The sequence below is a fragment of the Aspergillus vadensis genome (genome assembly GCF_003184925.1).
Source record: "Aspergillus vadensis CBS 113365 unplaced genomic scaffold BO88scaffold_11, whole genome shotgun sequence".
NCBI lineage: Eukaryota > Fungi > Ascomycota > Eurotiomycetes > Eurotiales > Aspergillaceae > Aspergillus > Aspergillus vadensis.
In genome coordinates this window covers 635,319-656,469 of record NW_020292049.1, presented here as the reverse complement: position 1 = coordinate 656,469, position 21,151 = coordinate 635,319, and the positions used below count along the sequence as shown (strand labels likewise).

Sequence of the window (21,151 nt, the reverse complement as noted above, 5' to 3'; positions counted from 1 at the left end):
TCCAGACCAGCCGATAGTCGTCGTGGGCTCATCGGGTCCCCGTTGCCGCAGCACACAGACCGCAGTTACTTCCTTTTCTTTCTTTCTCTACAACGTCGCTTCCAGGCCCCCCTAGATACGTGGGCAGCGAGCACACCGACTTGTTCCTAGAAAGGGGGAGAAGGTTTCTATTTCGGTTCATAGACCAGCTTCTTCCTTTTATAAGGCCTTACCTCCTACGTAGTCACTGCGTCTTCCCTTTGACACCTTCGTTAATTGTATTTCAACACCATCCTCTCCCCCAATCTGATAAAGCTTGTGCAGTCTCCCCTGACCAACAGGGCTGATTAGGGTCATTGTGGGTGCGAATCTCGGAACCAAGCACTAGACCTGATCCACGGCTCTTTTTTTTGTCGAATTTTTATTATTTTATTTTTCCCGCCAGTTTCGCCATATTCCGATTTAAACTGCAGCGAAATTAATTAACAGACTATTACTGATCTTTGCTTTTGCTGTGTTAATTTTATTTATATTTTTATTATTTTATTTCTGGTGCATTTGGACTGAAAAAACTTCAGTTTGTGTGAGGTCATTTCCTTGCCTGGTGCGCCAGACCGGCTCTGGGGGGTGTCCACTTGTTCGGCCTCGTTGGAGCATTCGGTGATTCTTATTATTCATATTATCCTCTCGACGAGGGAGATCCGTGCCTGCAACGGAGGAGGCGCTGCTTTGCATTAACTAACAAAAACCTGGCTTTTGGCGAGCAGCCCGGCTGTGTCGGTCTGGAGTTGGAGCACCTAATATCTCATCATCCGCCGTTGTCTCCAACATCATCGATCTTTTTTTTTTCTCGGTGGTGGGATTCTTATTTTTTTGTACAAGTAGTACTAGTGTCCCGCGGCTTTCTTTTGAACCACAGCAACAGCTGCAACAAACAACAGCTGCCTGACCGGTCATCGTCTTGCACCATTGAAATCTTCGATTGCGGCATTGTCAAATCAACTGTCTCCCCAAGCAATCTTATCCCACTGAGCTATATAACTCTCCGTCCCTCGTGCGCGCCTCCGCCAACTGCTCCGTCTACTACCCCACTGTTCCATTCGTCAAGGTACCACCACTAGCAGTCTAGCACAGCAACTGGTATTCGTACTACTTCTCAAGAAATTCTCTCGACAACTGCAACACACGATCACACCTGCTGCCTCTTCAACCTCCACAAAACCACTAGTTGGCAATAAATCGGTCTCGCATTGACTCAATTTCCCATTCTGGGAGGCCACCTGACCCGACTCCAGATCTGCTCGACTGCCCGACTTAGACTTACTTCGTGTTCGTCCGCTGGTCATTTTTCCTCCCCTGCTTTACTTTTACCCCGCATACTTTTTTCTTCATCTTTTTTTTACTTTTTAAAATCTCCCCCTCCTCTACTATATTCTTCTCCTACCGCGGAGAATTATCTCTTGCACCCGCATTCACACTACATCCCCCCTCCCACAATAACTCATGACACAACAAAGAAAGACCATTGCCGTGGTGAACGCTACGGGTCGCCAGGCGGCGTCTCTGATCCGTGTCGCTTCGGCAGTGGGCCACCATGTTCGCGCTCAGATCCATTCGCTCAAAGGCCTCATCGCGGAGGAATTACAAACCCTGCCAAATGTCACTCTCTTCCAGGGCCCTCTTCTGGGCAACACAGAGCTGATGGATTCCCTGTTCCAAGGGGCTAATCTTGCGTTCATCAACACTACCTCCCAGTCTGGCGACGAAGTCGCGATCGGACGCGCCTTGGCCGATGCCGCCAAGCGAGCAGGAACCATTCAACACTACGTCTATAGCAGTATGCCCGACCACTCTGTGCATGGACCTTGGCCTCCGGTGCCCCTTTGGGCTCCCAAGTTCACCGTGGAGAATTACATTCGTCAACTCGGTCTGCCCTCGACCTTCGTCTACGCCGGAATCTACAACAACAACTTTACGAGTCTACCATACCCCCTCTTCCAGATGGAGCTGATGCAGGACGGAAGCTTTGAATGGCACGCACCTTTCGACCCGGATATTCCTCTCCCGTGGCTGGATGCTGAGCATGATGTGGGACCGGCGCTGCTGCAGATCTTCAAGGATGGGCCCAAGAAGTGGAATGGTCATCGGTAGGTTTCTCTCGGTCATTCATCGGAGGGGGACATGGAGCTGATAGCTGATTTATCGTAGGATCGCCCTCACATTCGAGACGCTCTCCCCGAACCAGGTCTGTGCGGCATTTTCGCGCGCTCTCGGTCGCCCATGCCGCTACGTTCGCGTGCCCAAGGTCGAAGTCAAGGTCAACATCCCGCCCGGCTATCGGGAACAATTGGAGGCCATTGAGGTGGTGTTTGGACAGTGCGATGCACCCTACTTCCCGCAGCCCGAATTCTCCCGCCCTGCGGCCGGGTCGCCGAAGGGCCTGGGCCCAGCCAATGGCAAAGGTGCGGGTGCGGGAATGATGCAGGGTCCCGGAGGGGTCATATCATTGCGTGTTACGGATGAGGCCCGGCACCTGTGGCAGGGCTGGCGAGACATGGAGGAATACGCGCGCGAAGTCTTCCCCGTGGAAGAGGAAGCGAACGGGCTGGACTGGATGTTGTGATGGCGCGATCTGACGTGCTGTGTTGCATTTCGGTGAGCGATGGGGAGGGCAGCCGCAAGGTCGATTCAGCGATGGGCGCGATTGGCTCGATAAAGAGGTTACATCGACTGTCTGAGCGCAAGCCGAAACCGGCCGGTTGTCTTGTCCCTCACTCCCACCGCTGCGTTCATCTCTGGTTTCCCTTCAATTTTCTTTTCATTTCTGAGTTTTTCATTTCATGCATTACTGGCGAACTGGCCTGGGTCTTATCTTTGGGAGACGGAAAAATTATACCATAATGGGAAAGACGAAGACGCAGGAGTGGTTGTCATGATGGGGCCCATTTCATCTCATCTCATCCCACCGCGGAAAAAAGTTTCTATATTAATGGGTTGCTGGTTGAAACGCACGTTACGAATTTTGCAGGCATGATGATGGACATGTCGGATTGGAGGCCAATCCGCCAAAAGTTTATTTTGACTATTTGTTACGCTTCTGTTTCTGTCTCTTTTTTTCATTTTCTTTTCTTTCACTTCTTCACTATGCATTTCAAGTGATCTGCATTTATGTGTTTGCCGATTATTCCCCTCGGGTGTGATGATCGCACCGGCGGCTGTTTGTTTGTTTGATTGAGTATCCTGATGAAGGGATGTGATTTGCTTGATTGATTGATTGATTGACTGGCTGGATTGATACTCAAGACCCATGGTGACTTGGGTAGATAGCAAAGCTAATATTTGGAATGGACTAAGCTCATTCTCAGTCCGCCAGACATGCTACTTGTCGTTTTCATTGCGGTCACTAACCCCTGACTTGACTGATGCAATTGAATTGCCAGCATCATCTTTTCAGATACACAACTTCGATCGACCTCGAAATTCCTTCCATGGAGTATAAATCACAACAAGCAGCACCTCCAAACCCGCCTTGAAATTAAACTACATACTAAACTATACCCCGAACGAAGCTAACCCGCACCCCCAGCCTGTTTTTCGCCACCGATAAGCAGATCTCCCGGAAAAAGCAACGAGTCTTGCTGGGCTTAAAGTTGCTGGGGAAAACCCGCCCGAAGCGGAGCTGGGCTTAGATCGATCCCTGTTGTGGCGTGGGTTAGTCTAGTGCAGGAGGTGTGGGTGGACTGGAACATTCTCTTCCTGTGGAGGTAGGTAGGTAGGTAGGTAAGTGTGGTTGATGATAACGTTATTGACTGCTATCATAGTGGGGAGATTAATGTATGGTGTAAGATAAGTGTAGTGCAGATTTTGTGGCAGTTATTGCCAAATATGGAGTGAGTAGTGTAAGCACCTGACGCAAGTATTAGAGGAGTAGTATAATGTCTTACATTGTTTGCTACTATTGATGAGATGGTCACTTGTCAGTCAGCCTTTCCCTATCGTTGGCGGGGAGGGGACGGGAGTACTGCTCCATGACTCCGTAGGGGAAACGCAGCATTCGGAGACCTCCGTGCTACCTACCTACCTACTTATCATCATCTATTACTCGAATCAATTGACATGCTGCCTACTACTACTACACATTACGGATCATCCCACCATCCTTCCAACCCTTTTCCTACTAGATCGAGTAAATACTAGTAATCCTGCCTTCCATACATCTGTTTAACCAACTGGTAAGTAGAACACTACTACTAGTCAGTTATTCTCCGGAACCATCCACCCCCCTCTTACTAATCCTAATGCTACAGAAGTAACTAACCCCAATTCAGTTAAATTAACAGCTTAGGTACCTACGGAGTACCTTCCCGTGCAACCTACCCAAACCAGCCTAGCCTAGCCAGCCATACAGTAAGCAGAGCATAAGCAACAGCACAGCACAGCACAGCACAATTAACCCCCCCTCTCCCCTGAACTAACTACCTACGGAGGAAAAGCTAAGTAATTAACCAACTACGTAAGTACGTAGGCAACTTCCGCCCGTCTCAGCCGCGCCCGCGCCCGCGCGCTGACTGACCATAGTAACTTAGTGCTACTAGGTACTACTACGCGCAGTAACCAACCAACCAGTAAACTTTTTTGAAACGATCAGAAATTTTTTTCCTCTCTTCCTACCTATATATATATACCCACTCTCCAATTTACTTTTGGGATTTCAAATATACTTTCAATTATATACCCCCCCTTTTCTTATTTTCTTCATCATTCAATTGGATAAAAAAGATACAGCTCATCATTATGTCTGCTGAGGAACAACAAGCTAACACGTCGCTGTTGGAGCGCATTCAGCGCCCCGAGGTGAGCAAGGAGACGGCGAAGAAGATTTCTTTGATTGAGGAGCAGTTTGCTAGGGCCGAGGTGGAGCAGTGTATGTTCTTTCTATTCCCATTTCTTTTATTTTTGTTTTCTTTGTTTTCTTTGGGGTTGGTTGTTATTGTTTATTCGGTGATAGGATCTAATCTAAATAATGGGTATATAGTGCGCCAGTCTACTCTCCTCCTTCGTCCTCTGTTCGAAAAGCGCACCCAGGTCATCGCCGAGCCGGATTTGCGCGATACCTTCTGGACTCGTGTCATGCTCAATGCGCCCGCCGAGGTCGAGGAATACATCACCATGACCGATGCTACGATTCTCGCTTCGACTCTGAAGAATCTGACTGTTGAGCGTTTCGAGATCGATGAGAAGGGCCAGGGCGAGCCCCGCAGCTTCCGCTTGACTTTCGAGTTCCGTACCGGCGACGAGAACCCTTACTTTGAGAACGAGAAGCTCGTCAAGACCTTCTACTGGCGCAAGCAGGTCATCACTGCCCCTAAGGGTCACAAGCGCACTTGGGACGGTCTGGTCTCTGAGCCCGTCCGCATCAACTGGAAGAAGGACCAGGACCCTACCAAGGGTCTGCTGGACGCTGCTTGCGACCTGGCTGAGGCGGAGAAGAAGGGCGGAGACCGCAAGAAGCTGCCTGAGTTCACCAAGGTCCTCGAGAAGAAGGACGAGATCGAGGCTGCTGAGGACCAGGAGATGGGTGATGATGAGGATGAGCTTCCCGAGGATGGCCCCGGTGGTATGAGCTTCTTCGCTTTCTTCGGCTACCGTGGCAGCGATGTCACTGCTGAGCAGTCTGAGACCGCGACCAAGGAGGACAACGAGAGGTTTGAGAAGCTCCTCAAGGGCGAGCCTGTTGAGGGCGAGAATGATGAGGAGGATGATGACGAGGATGACGACATTGAGGATGAGTTCGATGACATTGAGGTCTTCCCTGGTGGTGAGGAGCTCGCTATTGCGATCGCTGAGGACCTCTGGCCCAACGCCCTGAAGTACTATGGTGAGTGATTTCCATATCCTGTAAGAAATCCAAGCTGACCTCCTTCCAGTCACGGATCAGGACATCGAGGAGGTCGACTTTGACGACAGTGAGCTTGATATCTCGGGAGACGAGGAGGAGGACGAGAACGACCGTCCCCGCAAGAAGACCAAGGTCTAAATATTCCGCCGTGTCTTGTCTTGAATAACGCAGTTGTAACCATATGTTTCCATGTCTTAAAGAACAACGAGCAGGATGAGGAGGAGGACCAAAACGAATATGAGGACGGCAATGCAAAAGGATGACATTGTATCTAATTGATAATCAGCCAACGTTTTCTTCCGAAAAGGCACAATGTAAAAATGTCAGAGTGGAACCCACTTACCCTCATTTTTCCGTATGATGTATTTCAGCCTCGACATGCCATTCTGCAACTTGCCGCCCACTCGGTCGGCCAACGTATCCACCTCATCTATCATGACCCCCTGTTCCTCCAACTCCCTCCCCATATCATCAGCCTGCTGTCGCAGGTTCCCCACGGTGCGAAACACCCCATCCAACTGCTCATCTTGCTCGTGCATCAACTCCATCTGTCGCTGCTGCTCCATCGCAGCGTAGTAATCATCTCCCTGATCCTCCGCCGACGGCGACAAGACATTATCGAAGTCAGCCGGGTTCGGCAGCGCACCAGTCGTGCCCTTCCCACCACTCGAAGCCGTAACCGTCCTCTGCAACTCCTCCCTCATCTTCTCGACCTCGGCACCGACATCATTAACGAGAATTCGTCGGCGCTGCACTTCTTCCAGTTCTAGACCGAATCGATATGGATCTTGCTCGATTGCACGCACACTCTCGACTAGATCGTCGAGGTCCGCGGTTAGATCGGTGAGGGTGGTCTCGAGCTCGGAGCGCGCTTGTTGGAGCTCCGGGTTATTGGGCGATTTTGCGAGGGAGCGAATGCGGAGATAGGAGGAGAAGAGAGGTCGTGTAGATTGGAGGGTTGAGAGGACGTCGCTGTTGGCATTGGTGCTACGTCAGCTTCCTGGCTTGATGGGTTGTAGATGGGATGGATGAATAAGGGGGAGAGAAACTTACGCTTGGACTTGGAGGAAGGGGTCTGTGTGGTCCATGGTTGTTGGGTAGTTGGGTATATGCTAGGGGAAGATCATGAGATAGTTACAATGGGGCAAACAACGCTTCCAGAGATGCTTGGTGGTTGGGAATAACGGCGATAGTGCTGTTGATTGGGTTGGGTTCAGATGATCCGGAGCCGGTTACTACGGAGGCCCGGGGTTGCGGGCGGTGAAGAAGGCGGCGTGGAGCCATATCGAAGCTCTATCTAGAATGTCTAGATGGGCCTCTTGTCTTACTGTGTAGTAAATAATGATGACATTCTTGTTCTCTTCCAAGTTCGTCCAGATAAGAATAATATGACAGAATGATCCCAGCTCATCCAATAACTGTGGTGAAAACGCCCATGGTAAAAGCACGATGGAGACCGACGTGTCGCTGACTCCACATCTCCCTCAGGTATCGCTCTGCAGCACGATTAAACTCTCTTCCTCGGGCATCAATGAGTGCAGGCTTGATGCTCCAACTTCTGACTCGTCGCTTGCAGTCACAATCCTGGCAGCCTAGGTCGGGCACATTCTTCCAGGCTTTCCAGTAGTTGTCGAGCGGGTCTGAGAAATGGCACTTCCTAACACCGCAATCAGTAGCTTTCACATCAAGATCGCAGCAGTCGTTCTGAGGACTCAAGAACAGCTTCGCCAGTGACCGTGGCGGTTGTTTCAGGAGAAACCAGGATATGACGCTATATTCGTTCTTGGCGTCGCGGTGCCAGTCCTTGGGGCCATGGCGGAGAAGCATGCGCTCCATTAGCTCGCGCAACATTCGCAGAGACGCGTGAAAATCAATCTCGGTCTGTTCGTCAAGCCATCCCCGGAACTCTAGCCGCCTGCGGCCAATATCGGCCTCCACATATCCCCACTTTAGAACCGTATAGACGTGGTTGGTGTACTCTTCGAATGACATCAACTGTTTCCTGTGCTGGGGAAGCTCATCATACTCGTCCAACATCTTGCCGAGCACGAAGAGACGTCCACTGACAACAGGGGCCAGTGGCTTCCTGCTAGGCTTCAGCCTTTCGGTGTCACGCGCAATGTCGGCCATGTGAAAGAGGACGTGTAACCCTCGTTCCAACCGGTTGGCAAGGCGTAACTCCGCTTCAAAGTTCATCTCTGGAGTTCCGTCATCGCAGAAAGGACCCCACACTGACGGTACAATATGTCGCGATAAGTCCTTGGCGATGTTGTGGCGCTGGAAGAACCTTACGAGGGAGTGCACAGTTAGTGTGCTCTGCTCTCCCGTCCACGGGTTAAGGGTAAGAATGGGGTCAAATTCCATCGCATGGAAGCGCATGAACCAGCCACAAATATGCGGCTCCAACATCTTGATGGTCTCGTATGTGGCGCGGTTCAACCGGCAGAGCGTCAAGATGGTGTTCACCTCGCCATTGATGATGATCTGAAAGAGCACATCGGCGACGAAGCCGAAGGGAAGGGCTTCCCGCCTCGGAGATGAGGTCAACATCTGCTTGAGGAGGCGGATCAGTATAGGACGTCTCTTGCGCATTTGTGGAGGAGGAGCTTGGCTGTGTATCGTCTTGTTCCGGAAGATCATCCCGACTTACCGTTGAAGCGGCACTTGAAATGTACCCTTTTGAGTGGTACAGGATCTAGAGGGCCCGGCGTGACATCGCCTTCTTTAATAACGGGGCCCGAGGGATTCGCTGTTTCTTTTTCTTGGCAGTAAGGGGAAATATTGCCGTTTGGCTGATATGAAGCGTAGACGGTGTGACGCGTTGGCAGATTATCAGTTGGGCGCTTGGCTGCAGTGGTGCATACCGGAGGGCTGAGTACGCAGGATGCAGAATGCAGCAACCGAATGACAGTAAGCTGACTGGTCACCTTTCTTATATAATACGTGGTACCATTTCTGGGGTGGACTGGGCTTGAATGATGATGACAAGTCTTGACCACGTTTCAAGGTATCAGGCGATTTAGGGACTACGGGTGGAAGGGGATTGGAGGAGACAGAGGCAGACAGAAAGAAAGAGAGAGAGAATAGTAGAGACAGGGAAATGGGGTTGCCAGCACCAGCCCGACTTTGCTGTTTGCCTTGCCACAAACTCTGGATTCTCAAAAGGGTCCAAAGTCACACGTAGCACGATGAACAGGACGAACTAGCGTCTTTGCTGGGTGTCGCAGAAGACACATGGAGGGTCGATGTATGGTCAAGCATGCGATCAGCGGCTTTCCAGGACTCACTAGCCCTGATAGTTTCAATAGTGCCCTTTTGAGTGGTCGCCAGGGGTTCAGCAGGGAGGGAGCACCGTCAGACACGCTAACGAGATAGTATTGCTGTCAGAATGTCAGGGACCAATAGATAGGGGAGAAAGGAGAGAGAGGAGGGTCAGGAAGTTCAATGAACGTTGGTGGTGATGATTGATGAGTCGAGTTTGGATCCCTCCTCCATCTCCGCATCTCCCGACCCGGAGACTCCGTTCCATCTTTAATGATGGAATTAATCGGTGGGTCCGACCGTCACGGCTAAACCACATCCGCCTTTTCGCTATCGATCGCCCCTCGAAAAATTTCGGGGTCGTGTATATCGATAGCAAATCACCCCACCACATCTCTCTCTCCCTCCCTCTCTCCCTCTCCTTCCCATTACTTTTTCTTGTTTGTTCTGTCTGTCTTTTCATCCCCCCCGCATTGTCCTTTTCGCCCATTGGACTCCCCCGTCAGACATCTTCACAATCCCTGAATCCGGTTCGGATGTCATCCTGCATATCCATCCCAGTCTAGCCCGATTTCGCTGCAATCGCACCTGACGCATGATTCCGTCGCAACCCCTCCCACTCGCCGAAGAGTGGACGGATCCGGATGCCTACGTCGAGGCCCTCCTGTCTTTCGCCAATTCTTCCGCCATCTTCAGGCATCTTTGCGGCGGTGTACACATCCTCGATTTCCTGACCCGAGAACCTGACCTGTATACCTCGCTGTTGCCGGAACACTGGAGGACCTTTTTCGACCAACATGATATTCAAGACATTCTGGACCTGCTTCTGCGGGATGACATCCGACCTCTGTTAGACCAGGGTCGGGAGGCTGCTGCGCGTGGCGGCGAGTCAACCGCCCAGTGGCGCGGGGCGCCTCTGCCTCCCTTGGACCTATTGGAGTATATCCATCAGATCCGTCGACTGAGTCTGGGGCGGGAGTTCACCCCCTCGCAGCCCGGAACACCGACGATCCCGAGGAAGATAGCGGTTGGCATGAATGTCAAGAAGTATCACGAGGTCGCGCACTTTTCGAAATACGTTGATGCCCTCTGTGCCACGGTGGATGAACAACGGGGCGATCCGATCACACACATTGTCGATTTTGGTTCAGGCCAGAGCTACCTCGGACGGACGCTGGCGTGTGCTCCCTACAACAGACACATCGTTGCCATTGAGCGGAAGCATCAGTTCATCAGCGGCGCGAAGGGGATGGATATTCATGCGAAGCTGCAGGAGAAGAAACGCGTCAATATGTACAATAAGAAATTGGTCAACTGCAAGACTTGTGCAGAACCGGATGCGCCTGCAGAGACGGATGCCGATCGTCAAGAATCCGCCAATCTGAAGGTGGATGCTACAGAGGGCCCAAGCGATGCGGCAGGTGGTGAAGAGGATATGGCTATGATTAACGTCTTCCGTGATATCAGTCTCGCACCTGGCGAGATTGGGTTCGCTCCTTACCGCAATGTCCCGAAAACTGCCACCGAAGAGGAAGTCGATCCGGAGAAACCTCGAGGTAAAATGGACTACATCGAGCATGAGATCAAGGACGGTTACCTCGAGCCCATCATCAAAGACGTCATCGAGACTGAGCCCGTCGAAGGGGAGACTGAAGCTCAAGGCGGATCAAAGGATGCTAACGTCATGGTCATCTCTCTACATTCTTGCGGTAACCTTCTTCATCACGGAGTACGGTCTCTGACCTTGAATCCTTCCGTCAAAGCCATTGCTATGATCGGATGTTGCTACAATCTGGTCACTGAGAGACTGGGTCCTGCTACCTACAAGCTTCCCATTCTCCGGTCGATGCATCCCCGTCTGACAAAGGATGCCGTGGCATACGACCCTCATGGCTTCCCGATGTCGAAACGTTTCGAGGTTTACGAGCATGAAAGTGGAACAGGCATGAAGCTTAACATCACCGCTCGCTCCATGTCCCTACAGGCCCCGTACAACTGGAGCAAGAAAGACAGCGAAGACTTCTTCACCCGCCACTTCTATCGGAGTCTGCTCCAGCGCATGCTTGTGGATCGCAAGGTGGTTGCGAAGCCAAAGAACCCAGACAATTCAGACAATCTGTATAACGAGTCCACCGAACCTGAAGATGCCGGAAACCCTCTGATTGTAGGGTCCCTGCGGAAATCGGCCTTTGTTTCCTTTTCCGCGTATGCCAATGCTGCGGTGACGAAGCTGGGTCGCGACCCGAACTTCGGCGAGAAGGTCAAGGCAGGCATGGCAGATCTGACCGAGGAAGATTTCGATCGCTACGTGAAGGATTATTGGTATGCGAAAAAGAACCTAAGCGTGGTCTGGAGCTTGATGGCTTTCAGTGCTGCTCTGGTGGAGGCCATCATCGTCGTTGACAGATGGCAATTCCTGCGGGAACACGACTCCGTGAAGGAGTGCTGGGTTGAGCCGGTGTTTGAGTATAAGGAGAGTCCGAGAAACTTGGCTGTCATTGGAATTAAGAAGTAAGCCAAGTTTGCTTCTGGTTCTCGGATATCGCCTACACTTCCGGTCCCCCCTGGTTTACTGATTAGCCGTGGCTGTCTAGGCTGCGGGTCTCCGGGTGACTTATTGAAGTTGTCCGAACTAAAACACCGGCCCGATACGGGTCTACTGAGATATGTCCGGAGGAGAGGAAAGAGAGGAGAGGCCTACCGGCCTGATGCGAGAAATAGACCTACTATAGACGTGGCTGGGTTTGCGCCTAGCTGTGATGCGACCACGAGCAAAACGCATAGACGAATAGAATATCTCTGCAAATTATTATTTGTTGATTAGAGGGTCGGACATAGAACGAGTCGACTCAGTGTGCATATGTGGGATTCTAAGGGCCTGCAGGTATCTGCGGGTAATTATGGCTTACAGTCTTGTTTTGAAGTTTCCCCAAAAGAGACATCCTTACACCGATGTCATTTAGTGACAAAGTTTGTACCTACCCACTGTCACTATCAGATATAGTCTAACAACAAATATATACAAAATAATAAATACAAGATCCAATGAAAGGATCGTAAAGTAATCCGAACCGAAGAAATACAACTATTCCACTTAGTTCTATTCCAATCTCACATACATCACATTCCTCCTCATAACGGTCTGTTTCTGTCGTCCATCATCAAAGAACAACCAGCCAGAATTTCTAAACCCCCTACTCGTATACAGAGCAAGCCCAGCGTCAGTGGACACCAATGTAGCCGGGATACCCTCTTCCTCGGATCGATCGATTCCCCATTGCAGGAGTTTCTTTCCCACCCCTTGCCCTTGAGCCGTTGAGCTAACGGCCAGATTGCTCAGATACCACGACTCGCTCGGTTGATTAGCCTTAGCTGCCTCGAGCTCATGGCCGAAATGCCTCAGTCTGGACCAGGATAATGATCGGCGTGGTGTATCGAAACAGAATGTATAAATGATCTTCCAGTTGAGCAGGATTCTTTTGAGACCTGGTTGGACACATGTAGGCATTAGTTTTAGAGCATAACATAGTAACAAACATCCAAAGCAATGATACACACCCTTAAGAACCCCACCCCCCTGCCAACTCTTCGCGGCCTCAGAATCCCCCCTCCGTTCCCAAACAGCAAACCCTACAACTTTCCCCGGCCGTCTCTCAACGCGAATACTAGTATCATCCTGATCTGGATCCGGGATCGAGGCAGCAAGGATATATTTCCCCTTGTCGTAGAACTCCTGCAGTAGAAGATATTTCCATGCCACGATGAAATCTTCGGGATGTTCGCGACCGCCAGGGTAGAACCAGTTCATGCCTGGATCATCGCGGAAGGCATCTGCTCCGATGTGGTATAGTGGTTCTAGGTCTTTCAGGGTGGTCACGCGATGTAGGGTAAGATGGGGTGTCATGGTTTGATGTAATGGGTTCAATATGCTATGTATTATTGAGCATAGATGAGCTGATTTGAAAATTATATCTTCTCTTCTCTTCTCGTTGATGCAAAGTTGCGTTTGGTGCATATTATACTATAGGCCGCTGGGAAGCCAAGCCCCGAGCGCCGAGCTATGAAGGAAGAAAGCATGATCTGAAGTTGTTGTCCGGACCCCGAGAGGACGGCTCACGATTCAGACATGTTCATGGGTCCGTTTATAGTGGGGATTGTTTCAGAATAATCCTTTCATGAAGTGTAAAAATAAGAGCTGTATGTTGTTGTACTCGAGAGTACAGGTATTGAAGCCGTATGCATCATAGACACCAGGTTAGTACCTTCTCGCTCGAGTTGATAATTCCTCCTTCCCTGCTCGGCCACACGCCCATTAGATCTTTCATGAATGTCTCTTCCAGATCTACCGGATGATTGCGATGAGAGTAAATTGTACCAAATGCTCATCCTGGCATTGGCAGAAAATACAAGTTCTGATATCAATTCTTGAAAAGGAACCCGGACTTTTATATGTATATAGTCACAGCGGCAGACACACCATATCCTTGCTTCGAAGTGGGGAATCATGGCAACTTCAGATAATATCCGGATAGTTCAGCTTCAAGGCTGAGGGAAGGCAACTGTGTGCAGGCTGTTTCTGTGGTTTCGGTAGGCGGAGTGAAGCTTCCGAAGGAACCCTAGTGTCGTGGCGCAGTGTGTCTCGCCGAAGACCGAGACTTTATTTTAAGGAAACCCAACACCGACTCCCTTCCTCTTCTCTACTTGTCACCCCGAGATTATGATGCCAGATACGATAGCATAATGTCCGAGCAGCTCACCCACAGCCGAGCGCCTTCCAGTTTGCGGGAATCTTCATCGCCCGAAATGGCGACCGATCAGAAAAAGGGCCGATTGACCGAGGCGAAGACCTGCAAAGCCTGTGACCAGTGCAGGAACCGGAAAGTTCGCTGCATTAGTATGTTGTCCTCCGAACCCTCTTGCTCTGGGGAACAAGTGGAATATAATAATTTCGATTCTAGTGGATCCCCAGCAACGCTCGAGATGCATCCACTGTATCGTAAGATGTTCATTGATCATTCAAGCGAATATCTTCATTGGTCCGATGGTCCTAATAGGGGTTATCGATCTAGAAACGCAACGAGACCTGTCATTTCACCCAGACCAAACGTAAGCTGAGGTCAAAAGCACCACAAACCAGCAGTATGTATTCGCCAGTTCTATTTCTCGTCTCTTGCACATGCATAATCTGGGCGCTAAAAGACCAAGGGAATCATACAACCAGTCGACACCACATACCGCTCGTCAACACCTGGGCCGAAAAAGCCTGCATTCAACCGACTCTTTCATCTCTGTTTCTGGACCAGATATTGGAAAATAAAGGTCGCAGTAGCATTCTGAGGGATAATTTTGCTTTGCTAAGGGTCAGTTACGGAGTACCATCTCTGTAGAGTTTGAACTGACTATTATTCCCAGGCGTCCGATCATGATGGTATGCTGCCGCTGTATTCTATGGTTCATTCACAGCCTCTCTGAGTCTCTTTCTTCAAGTGACTAGTTCCAGTCTTGCCTTCTTCACGGAGCACCGAATAAACTCTCTGTCGCACCGGTTGGGCAATGACCGACTCAGGGAGCTGGTAGAGAACATCGAATCCGTCATTCGATCGCGGCTTCTTGCCGAGGGTCCATCCTCGATTTCACACATCACTTTTGGAAAGCCGTCTGATACAGAGGACGTTTCGCTGGAAAATGTCAGGCTCTACGTCAATAGTGTGTTTCCCCTTTCTCATTTGGTCTTCTTTGGTGTCCTTCCACGTATACCCCAGTTTAGCCTTCTCTTCCTTCATTAACAAACTGGTGTCTCAACTGCACAGCTTACTTCCACCAACTGCATCCGATTTACCCTTTCCTCGATCGTCAAAAGTTCGAGGATAAGGTGTTCGGGCCCAACCTGTCTGAAACTCTGGCATCCAGCTGTGCTTTCTCCGCTCTGTATCACACAATATTGGCTCTAGGATGCCAGTACCATGAAGGCGGGGCCTTTGACCCAGGTAATGGCAGGGCGTGGAAGCTTTTCCAAGTTTCTTTGGGTCTCGTGTCGGATATATTGATTCCCAGGGAGGCCTTAATGAGTCTTCAAGTACGTCAATATTGTGGCAATAGAGTGGACTTAATTGATAAGATTGAATTAGGCTTTGGTTGCCATGGTAAGGCGATGTCACTGAGATGAGAAATACCCCGCGCCGAAAGAGGACAAATGATATAAAAAGCCTGGGAGTAACTGATTCATTGATTCGATCTATCTAGTCAATCTTCGCCACGACTACTTGCTGTCTTCAGATCGACGAAATCTTGCTGATGGAAGCTGCCCGAATGGCTCAAAGCCTTGGATACCATCGAGCACTGAGCAACGGGGACCAGCGGTACAAAGACACCTGTCATAGGACCTTCTGGGTAATCTACTACATGGAGAAGGGAATGTGCTTTCAGAACCATAAAGGCTCGGTACGTGGCCAAATATTATAATATCAAACTCTTGGCTTCATTTTGGGACAGGCGGAGTGAGCATCGACTTATCTCATACCAGATGATTCCCGACCATGACATCGGCTGTCCTGTCCCCGATGTCCCAGAATCCGTCTTTGAAGGGCATAACTGGTTCTTATCGGCCATCAGCTTCGGGCGAATTCTCTCACTTGCATATACTTCCCTCTTTTCAGTGAGTGCTGCAATCCAACCTCCAGAGTCGTATTATGCGGCGATCCAGAATATTGAAGCTCGGTTGGAGCGATGGCGATCCGCACTACCAGAGCACTATCGTCCTGGTAGGCTGTCTCAGTCTCATAAGCCGCACGTGGCCCCCTGTTCTTCATCTTCCTTCATTCAGCCGAGTTTCAAGACGGTTGTACTCCAAACCAAGTTCTCGTACTATGGTTTGATCATCGCCCTGGCAAGACTTAAGGTTTATATAGGTCGACAAGATCAGTCTCCATCGCAGGAGAAGAACAGGCGACTGCTGATGGATACAGCAAGAGCCGTTGTGGAGGAAAGCAAGAATATCGACATAGCTGCCTATACGCCGCTTTTGTAAGCAAGAACACCTCTTTTCAGGCTGAGTCAAGTGATATCAACGTGGTCGCTGTGCGAAAGGCTAACTTTTGAGACAGCATTCTGGCCACACTACCACTTGGAGCATTATTCATTCTATTTGACTTTGTCATCCACAACCCGATGCATCCAGAAACCCCCAACAATCTCTCACTGTTGGATGTCGCAGCTGGGCATTTTAGTCTACTGGAATACAAGTCTGGGGGTTTTGTGCCCGCGTCACTTCTGACCGAATTCGCTCACATCGCAAGACAGTATATCAGGGATTATGGCAGAAACCAACCACAGCACCAGCAACAAGAAGAGGCAGAGGTGCAGGAAAGGGAAGATGAGGAAAGAGGTGCAGGACCGTGCGAAATAGGCTCCTCTAACGTTGAATCTACATTAGCTTTCCAGGTAAGTCTTGAGTATCGGGATTTTTATTTTAGTTTCTTTTCTAATCTTAGCGAGGATTCTGAGCAGTTGGCTCAAACAAACAACCCCACCAGTATCAATGATGTCTGCTTGCAAGATGACATTATGGAGTTTTGGGATCCAAGTGACTATCTTCACTACCCTGTGACGGCAGACACCACGGTGCATGGCAGCATGCCCGAGAACATGATGGCGGCATCCTTCAATATACAAAGCTTGTTTGGTTTTGTAGTTCCGGAATTCGGACATGATCTCTGAATACGAATTATCGAGAAACGTCTAGGGAACGAAACTTGTCCCATATTGGCCACCACTGTTGTTCGCCCTCCTCCCACCAACTCTTCGCCTGCCACTTGAAAGGTCAGGGGAACTACTTTTACAGCAGCAGGAATCATCTGGTGGCGTGAGGCTATCGAGACATTATAATCAATAAACATTTAGAGATCCCACTCCTGCAATAGGGGTTTGGCATTTAACTCCCACGACCCATTCATCCGCGGGATCCATCTATACGAATACGAACAGAGGACTGCCCTGATTTGGTCTTTCTTTGGAAGAAGATAAGAGCTTTTATGTAGAATTTTCGATGAAAGCAAACCAATTCAGCAGGTAATACAATTTGATGATTCGCACCTGTGTGCGCTTCTTACATTTGATACTCTTAAAGCCTGTCCATAGCTTTATCATAGTGGCAAAAACTGTCGAAATTGACTGGTGTGGCTGTAACGAGAAAGCTCCCCACCAGCGATAACAATGAATTTACAGATATATCTAATATCATACCGCCAGCCAACCGGAGATAATGGCCATGACACAACTGCGAGACATGATTTCTCAACGCTAAATAGTCTTACAGTGAGCATCACTGGTATGAGCTCGGCTTTCCAATACGATCGTCCATTTGGGGCCCCGCTCGTTTTCGTATATCTGGGTTGGTACCTCCATGATGATTGGCACATCCTTACCCAAGGATGTGTTCTTGCTAAGTTCCAGGCACGCCACTTTCTCTGGTTTAGGGCCCTCTCTCGCCGTCCCCTTACCATAGTTTCCAGAGGAGTCAAAATGTAAATATTTATTCTTTACACCATGGTCCTCCGAGTACTCTAAGATTCTGTGGATTACTCTGCGTCTTCCTTCATTCGCTGCGTCTCAGCTCAGTCCATGGCTAGCAACAGAAATGCGGAGGTATTCGAGCTGCCGGGGGATTCAGTCATGACCCCTACCATGGCCAGCAGCAAACATCCCGGGGTATTCGAACTACCAGGTGATCCAGTCATCGTCCCCCCTACGCCAATTGCTGCCGACCGCAAAAGCGGTATCAAAATAACCAGTATGCATTCCTCGTCGACCGTCACGGGAGGGTTCCAGCCAAGCCATTGAGGGATACGGAGCTGATTACATTTGCAGATGACGGGCGCGTTGATATTGACTACAGCACTACGCTGGTACGGCGATTTTCTAAGCTGTACACTTCTCATTATTCACCACGACCTACGACACCACCGCCCGAGTATTCCGAGATAGAACCGCAAGCCGTCAATGACAATGACTTCATTCTTGGCTCTCCGCCGGCATACCTAGAAAGCTCCTGGAAGGTAAAGTTGAATATTCTGATCCAGGTGGTAGGCAGTCGAGGGGATGTGCAACCATTCATTGCCCTTGGAAACGAACTGCAGCGATATGGACATCGGGTGAGACTGGCTACTCACGATGTATTCGAAGATTTCGTCCGGGGCTCAGGGCTGGACTTCTATCCTATCGGGGGCGATCCAGAAGAACTCATGGCCTACATGGTCAAAAATCCCGGTCTCATTCCCAGTATGCGGAGCTTACAGGCAGGTGAAATTGGGCGCAAGCGAGCCATGATCCGGAAAATGTTGGACGGGTGCTGGCGATCGTGTATCGAGCCTGATATGGCGACCCAGCGGCCGTTCGTAGCTGATGCCATCATCGCCAACCCTCCCAGCTTTGCTCACATCCACTGCGCCCAGGCTTTAAGTATTCCCGTACATTTGATGTTCACTATGCCCTGGACCAGCACGAAAGCCTTTCCTCACCCCCTGGCAAATGTAACTGGTAGTGGCGACGAAGACCAAGGTTTCAGGAATTTTGTCTCTTACGCTGTGGTTAACTGGCTGACTTGGCAAGGGTAGGGAGTTCTACCAAAACAAAAAGTCTACTTGATGTATACTGACGCGATTAGGGTGGGCGATGTGATCAATCAATGGCGAAAAGAGCTTGGTTTGGACGAAGTAGCTATGTTCGAAGGGCCTCGTCTTGCAGAGATTCTGAAGATACCTTTCACATACTGCTGGTCCCCGGCCCTCATTCCCAGGCCGTCAGATTGGCCTTCTTATATCGGTGGGTCGTCACTATATCCGCCATATATAATGCAGTCTTTGCTAACAGCGTTCCCCTCCCCCTCCAAAGACGTCTGTGGTTTCTTTTTCCGGGATCCCCCGAGATATGATCCCCCGGCTGACTTGCTGGCCTTTCTTGCTGCTGGTCCACCCCCAATTTATATTGGGTTTGGTAGTATTGTATTGGAGGATCCAGAAAGCATCACCGGTATTGTCCTCAACGCTGTACGTGCAACAGGCGTACGGGCTATTGTTTCCAAAGGCTGGTCCAACTTAGGCGGGATGCACGAAGACAACATTTATTTCATCGGGGATTGCCCTCACGAATGGCTGTTTGACCGCGTGGCGGCTGTTGTGCATCATGGAGGTGCGGGCACGACTGCTTGCGGGTTACGAAAATCCAAGCCCACAATCGTTGTACCCTTCTTTGGAGAGTGAGTGGTTATGGAAGACTATATACCGCGGTTTCATCTTTTGCTAACAATCCCCATAGTCAGCCCTTTTGGGGAGATATGGTCGCTGCAGCGGGCGCTGGTCCTACTCCCATTCCACATAAAGAACTTACAGTCGATAGGCTGGCCGAAGGGATTCGATACTGCCTTAGCGAGCAAGCGCGCATGTCAGCTGTTGCTATAGCTGCCAAGATGCAGTCAGAAGCAGGTGTAAAGGCTGCAGTCGCCTCATTTCACCGGAACCTCCCACTTGAGTGTCTTCAGTGTGATCTAGATCCGGGTCTACCTGCAGTGTGGTCGCTCCGCCAAAAACGTAGGAAATTCAAGCTGTCAAAGATTGCCGCAGAGGTACTAATCGCCGACGGATCCATCGATGCAAAAAGCTTGACAATGTACGTACAAGATATTGACAAACTCGAGGATATTGCTTTCCGTTTGACTGTGTCCAGCTTCTGATGAACCTTTCTTATAGGCATGCCATCCGCCCAATCTTCATTGAAAATCGCCGATGGGATCCCGTCACGGGCGGCGCGTCTGCAGTGGTTGGAACAGCCACCGATGTCGCCGACTCTATTTTAGGAGCCTTCTACAAGCCTGCTCTGGAGTATCACAAGTTCAAGGAGGAGCGCGAAGATCAACTTACAAGCAGCAGGTCTAACCTTCCCGTCGAAAATCTTTCAGACAATCTATCTGTCGATACTGTTTCAACAAACCACGAGAAGGAGTCACGCGGTATAAGTATTTCCAGTAGCCACGACTCTACGGTGTCTGCGGATTCAGACGCGCAAAAGCGATCGGGTACTGGCAAAAGAAAGCTATTTGGTAGGATGGCAGCTGCGTCTGCCAAAAGTTTGGGCAGCGCTGGTCCTGCCATGATTAAGGGCACGACTGTTGACTTTCCCCTTGCTTTGGCTGAAGGGCTGCGCAACGTCCCTCGGCTGTATGGTGAAGAGCCTCGAGACCACGGTCCAGTTACTGACATCAAGAGTGGGTTTGCTGTTGCTGGGAAAGGATTTGCATGGGGAATGGCGGAGGCGGTTAGCGACATCGTTGTTAAGCCATACCAGGGTCTTCAAAAAGAGGGTGCGAAAGGTGCGATCAAAGGAGTTGGCAAAGGGGTAACAAATATGGCAGCTAAATCCGGCTCCGCTATGTTTGGCCTCATGGCATACTCTACTGCTGGTATCGCGCAGAGTTTACGGTCGTCAGGTCAGTCCCGGATTAGAAAGCTCATCGCCCAACAGCGCCATAGTGAGGGAGCGTGGTTACTGGAGAGCGGTCAGTATACAGCGACGGACAATATCATAGCCACTTTTCGGCAGAAACTGAAGAGTACTAAGGATGTCTGAGCGTGATATTTCGGTACCAGGGCTTCGTTGACACAGAGGTTGAGGGTTTTTATCGGTATCCGTTCTAGGAGCAGGACTTAATTACCACGTTTTCTTCGTTTTAACAACTCTTTAATAACTAGAAACAGTGAATGGATCATAGAACATGACAATTTACTTTAGGTAACTCTGTGGACCCTAAGCATAATGTACTTTAGGCTACCAGAATCAACACATTCGAAACTGTACCAGACACATTCGACAACTGGATGGCCAGTGAGGGCACAGAAAAATGTATTTGCCTGTGGCTGATCGAAAACGTCTAAATATCTAAACGAATACGAGTGGGTCTGGAGGCTACCAATCGTCATTGATCTACGCCTTGGCGTATAGTTCTATTCCTGATTCTTCTGC

The 21,151-nt window shown here is 50.0% G+C and overlaps 8 protein-coding genes across 8 annotated transcripts; 5 read left to right on the top strand and 3 right to left on the bottom strand.

Annotated features, from left to right (window-relative positions):
- Positions 1-1,482: 1,482 nt before the first annotated feature.
- Positions 1,483-2,602, top strand: BO88DRAFT_340660 (NmrA family NAD(P)-binding protein; the record flags this gene model as incomplete). Its single annotated transcript, XM_025703067.1, has 2 exons — positions 1,483-2,126; positions 2,188-2,602. The coding sequence occupies 2 exons, from the start codon at positions 1,483-1,485 to the stop codon at positions 2,600-2,602; spliced, it is 1,059 nt and encodes a 352-aa protein (XP_025563036.1).
- A 2,200-nt stretch (positions 2,603-4,802) lies between these two features.
- On the top strand, positions 4,803-6,080 carry BO88DRAFT_404931 (histone chaperone napB). Its single transcript, XM_025706743.1, has 2 exons — positions 4,803-5,857; positions 5,907-6,080. The coding sequence occupies exons 1-2, from the start codon at positions 4,906-4,908 to the stop codon at positions 6,014-6,016; spliced, it is 1,062 nt and encodes a 353-aa protein (XP_025563035.1). The 5' UTR covers positions 4,803-4,905; the 3' UTR covers positions 6,017-6,080.
- Positions 5,742-7,065, bottom strand: BO88DRAFT_435421 (SNARE domain protein). Its single transcript, XM_025709516.1, has 3 exons — positions 6,932-7,065; positions 6,222-6,850; positions 5,742-6,149 (listed from the first exon to the last, which is right to left on the bottom strand). The coding sequence occupies exons 1-3, from the start codon at positions 6,964-6,966 to the stop codon at positions 6,073-6,075; spliced, it is 741 nt and encodes a 246-aa protein (XP_025563034.1). The 5' UTR covers positions 6,967-7,065; the 3' UTR covers positions 5,742-6,072.
- Positions 7,066-7,125: 60 nt separating this feature from the next.
- On the bottom strand, positions 7,126-8,890 carry BO88DRAFT_44800 (uncharacterized protein). The gene has a single exon (XM_025710411.1). It carries the CDS (start codon positions 8,516-8,518, stop codon positions 7,286-7,288), a length of 1,233 nt encoding a protein of 410 aa, XP_025563033.1. The 5' UTR covers positions 8,519-8,890; the 3' UTR covers positions 7,126-7,285.
- Positions 8,770-11,654, top strand: BO88DRAFT_453679 (uncharacterized protein; the record flags this gene model as incomplete). Its single annotated transcript, XM_025710761.1, has 2 exons — positions 8,770-8,788; positions 9,769-11,654. 2 exons carry the CDS (start codon positions 8,770-8,772, stop codon positions 11,652-11,654), a joined length of 1,905 nt encoding a protein of 634 aa, XP_025563032.1.
- A 292-nt stretch (positions 11,655-11,946) lies between these two features.
- On the bottom strand, positions 11,947-13,089 carry BO88DRAFT_44785 (GNAT family N-acetyltransferase). The gene is made up of 2 exons (XM_025710398.1): positions 12,698-13,089; positions 11,947-12,625 (listed from the first exon to the last, which is right to left on the bottom strand). The coding sequence occupies exons 1-2, from the start codon at positions 13,041-13,043 to the stop codon at positions 12,240-12,242; spliced, it is 732 nt and encodes a 243-aa protein (XP_025563031.1). The 5' UTR covers positions 13,044-13,089; the 3' UTR covers positions 11,947-12,239.
- Positions 13,090-13,879: 790 nt separating this feature from the next.
- BO88DRAFT_388534 (Zn(II)2Cys6 transcription factor) lies at positions 13,880-17,266 on the top strand (the record flags this gene model as incomplete). The annotated part of the gene is made up of 12 exons (XM_025704873.1): positions 13,880-14,033; positions 14,098-14,135; positions 14,209-14,278; positions 14,345-14,499; positions 14,552-14,567; positions 14,627-14,845; positions 14,950-15,215; positions 15,268-15,282; positions 15,383-15,580; positions 15,663-16,162; positions 16,243-16,579; positions 16,634-17,266. The coding sequence occupies 12 exons, from the start codon at positions 13,880-13,882 to the stop codon at positions 16,853-16,855; spliced, it is 2,190 nt and encodes a 729-aa protein (XP_025563030.1). The 3' UTR covers positions 16,856-17,266.
- A 555-nt stretch (positions 17,267-17,821) lies between these two features.
- BO88DRAFT_425573 (glycosyltransferase) lies at positions 17,822-20,758 on the top strand (the record flags this gene model as incomplete). Its single annotated transcript, XM_025708840.1, has 6 exons — positions 17,822-17,927; positions 18,122-18,746; positions 18,801-18,958; positions 19,007-19,391; positions 19,451-19,801; positions 19,882-20,758. 6 exons carry the CDS (start codon positions 17,822-17,824, stop codon positions 20,756-20,758), a joined length of 2,502 nt encoding a protein of 833 aa, XP_025563029.1.
- Positions 20,759-21,151: the final 393 nt, after the last annotated feature.

What these genes read in the sequence shown, in the direction of transcription:
- BO88DRAFT_404931 (XM_025706743.1), top strand. Translation starts at nt 4,906, where the DNA reads ATGTTCTTTCTATTCCCATTTCTTTTATTTTTGTTTTCTTTGTTTTCT. An exon ending in CAACGCCCTGAAGTACTATG is followed by an intron (nt 5,858 to 5,906) that starts GTGAGTGATTTC and finishes ACCTCCTTCCAG; the next exon opens with TCACGGATCAGGACATCGAG.
- BO88DRAFT_435421 (XM_025709516.1), bottom strand. Translation starts at nt 6,966, where the DNA reads ATGGACCACACAGACCCCTTCCTCCAAGTCCAAGC. An exon ending in CCCTTCCTCCAAGTCCAAGC is followed by an intron (nt 6,851 to 6,931) that starts GTAAGTTTCTCT and finishes CAATGCCAACAG; the next exon opens with CGACGTCCTCTCAACCCTCC. An exon ending in CATCATACGGAAAAATGAGG is followed by an intron (nt 6,150 to 6,221) that starts GTAAGTGGGTTC and finishes ATTATCAATTAG; the next exon opens with ATACAATGTCATCCTTTTGC.
- BO88DRAFT_44800 (XM_025710411.1), bottom strand. Translation starts at nt 8,518, where the DNA reads ATGATCTTCCGGAACAAGACGATACACAGCCAAGCTCCTCCTCCACAA.
- BO88DRAFT_44785 (XM_025710398.1), bottom strand. Translation starts at nt 13,043, where the DNA reads ATGACACCCCATCTTACCCTACATCGCGTGACCACCCTGAAAGACCTA. An exon ending in GGGGGGTGGGGTTCTTAAGG is followed by an intron (nt 12,626 to 12,697) that starts GTGTGTATCATT and finishes GTGTCCAACCAG; the next exon opens with GTCTCAAAAGAATCCTGCTC.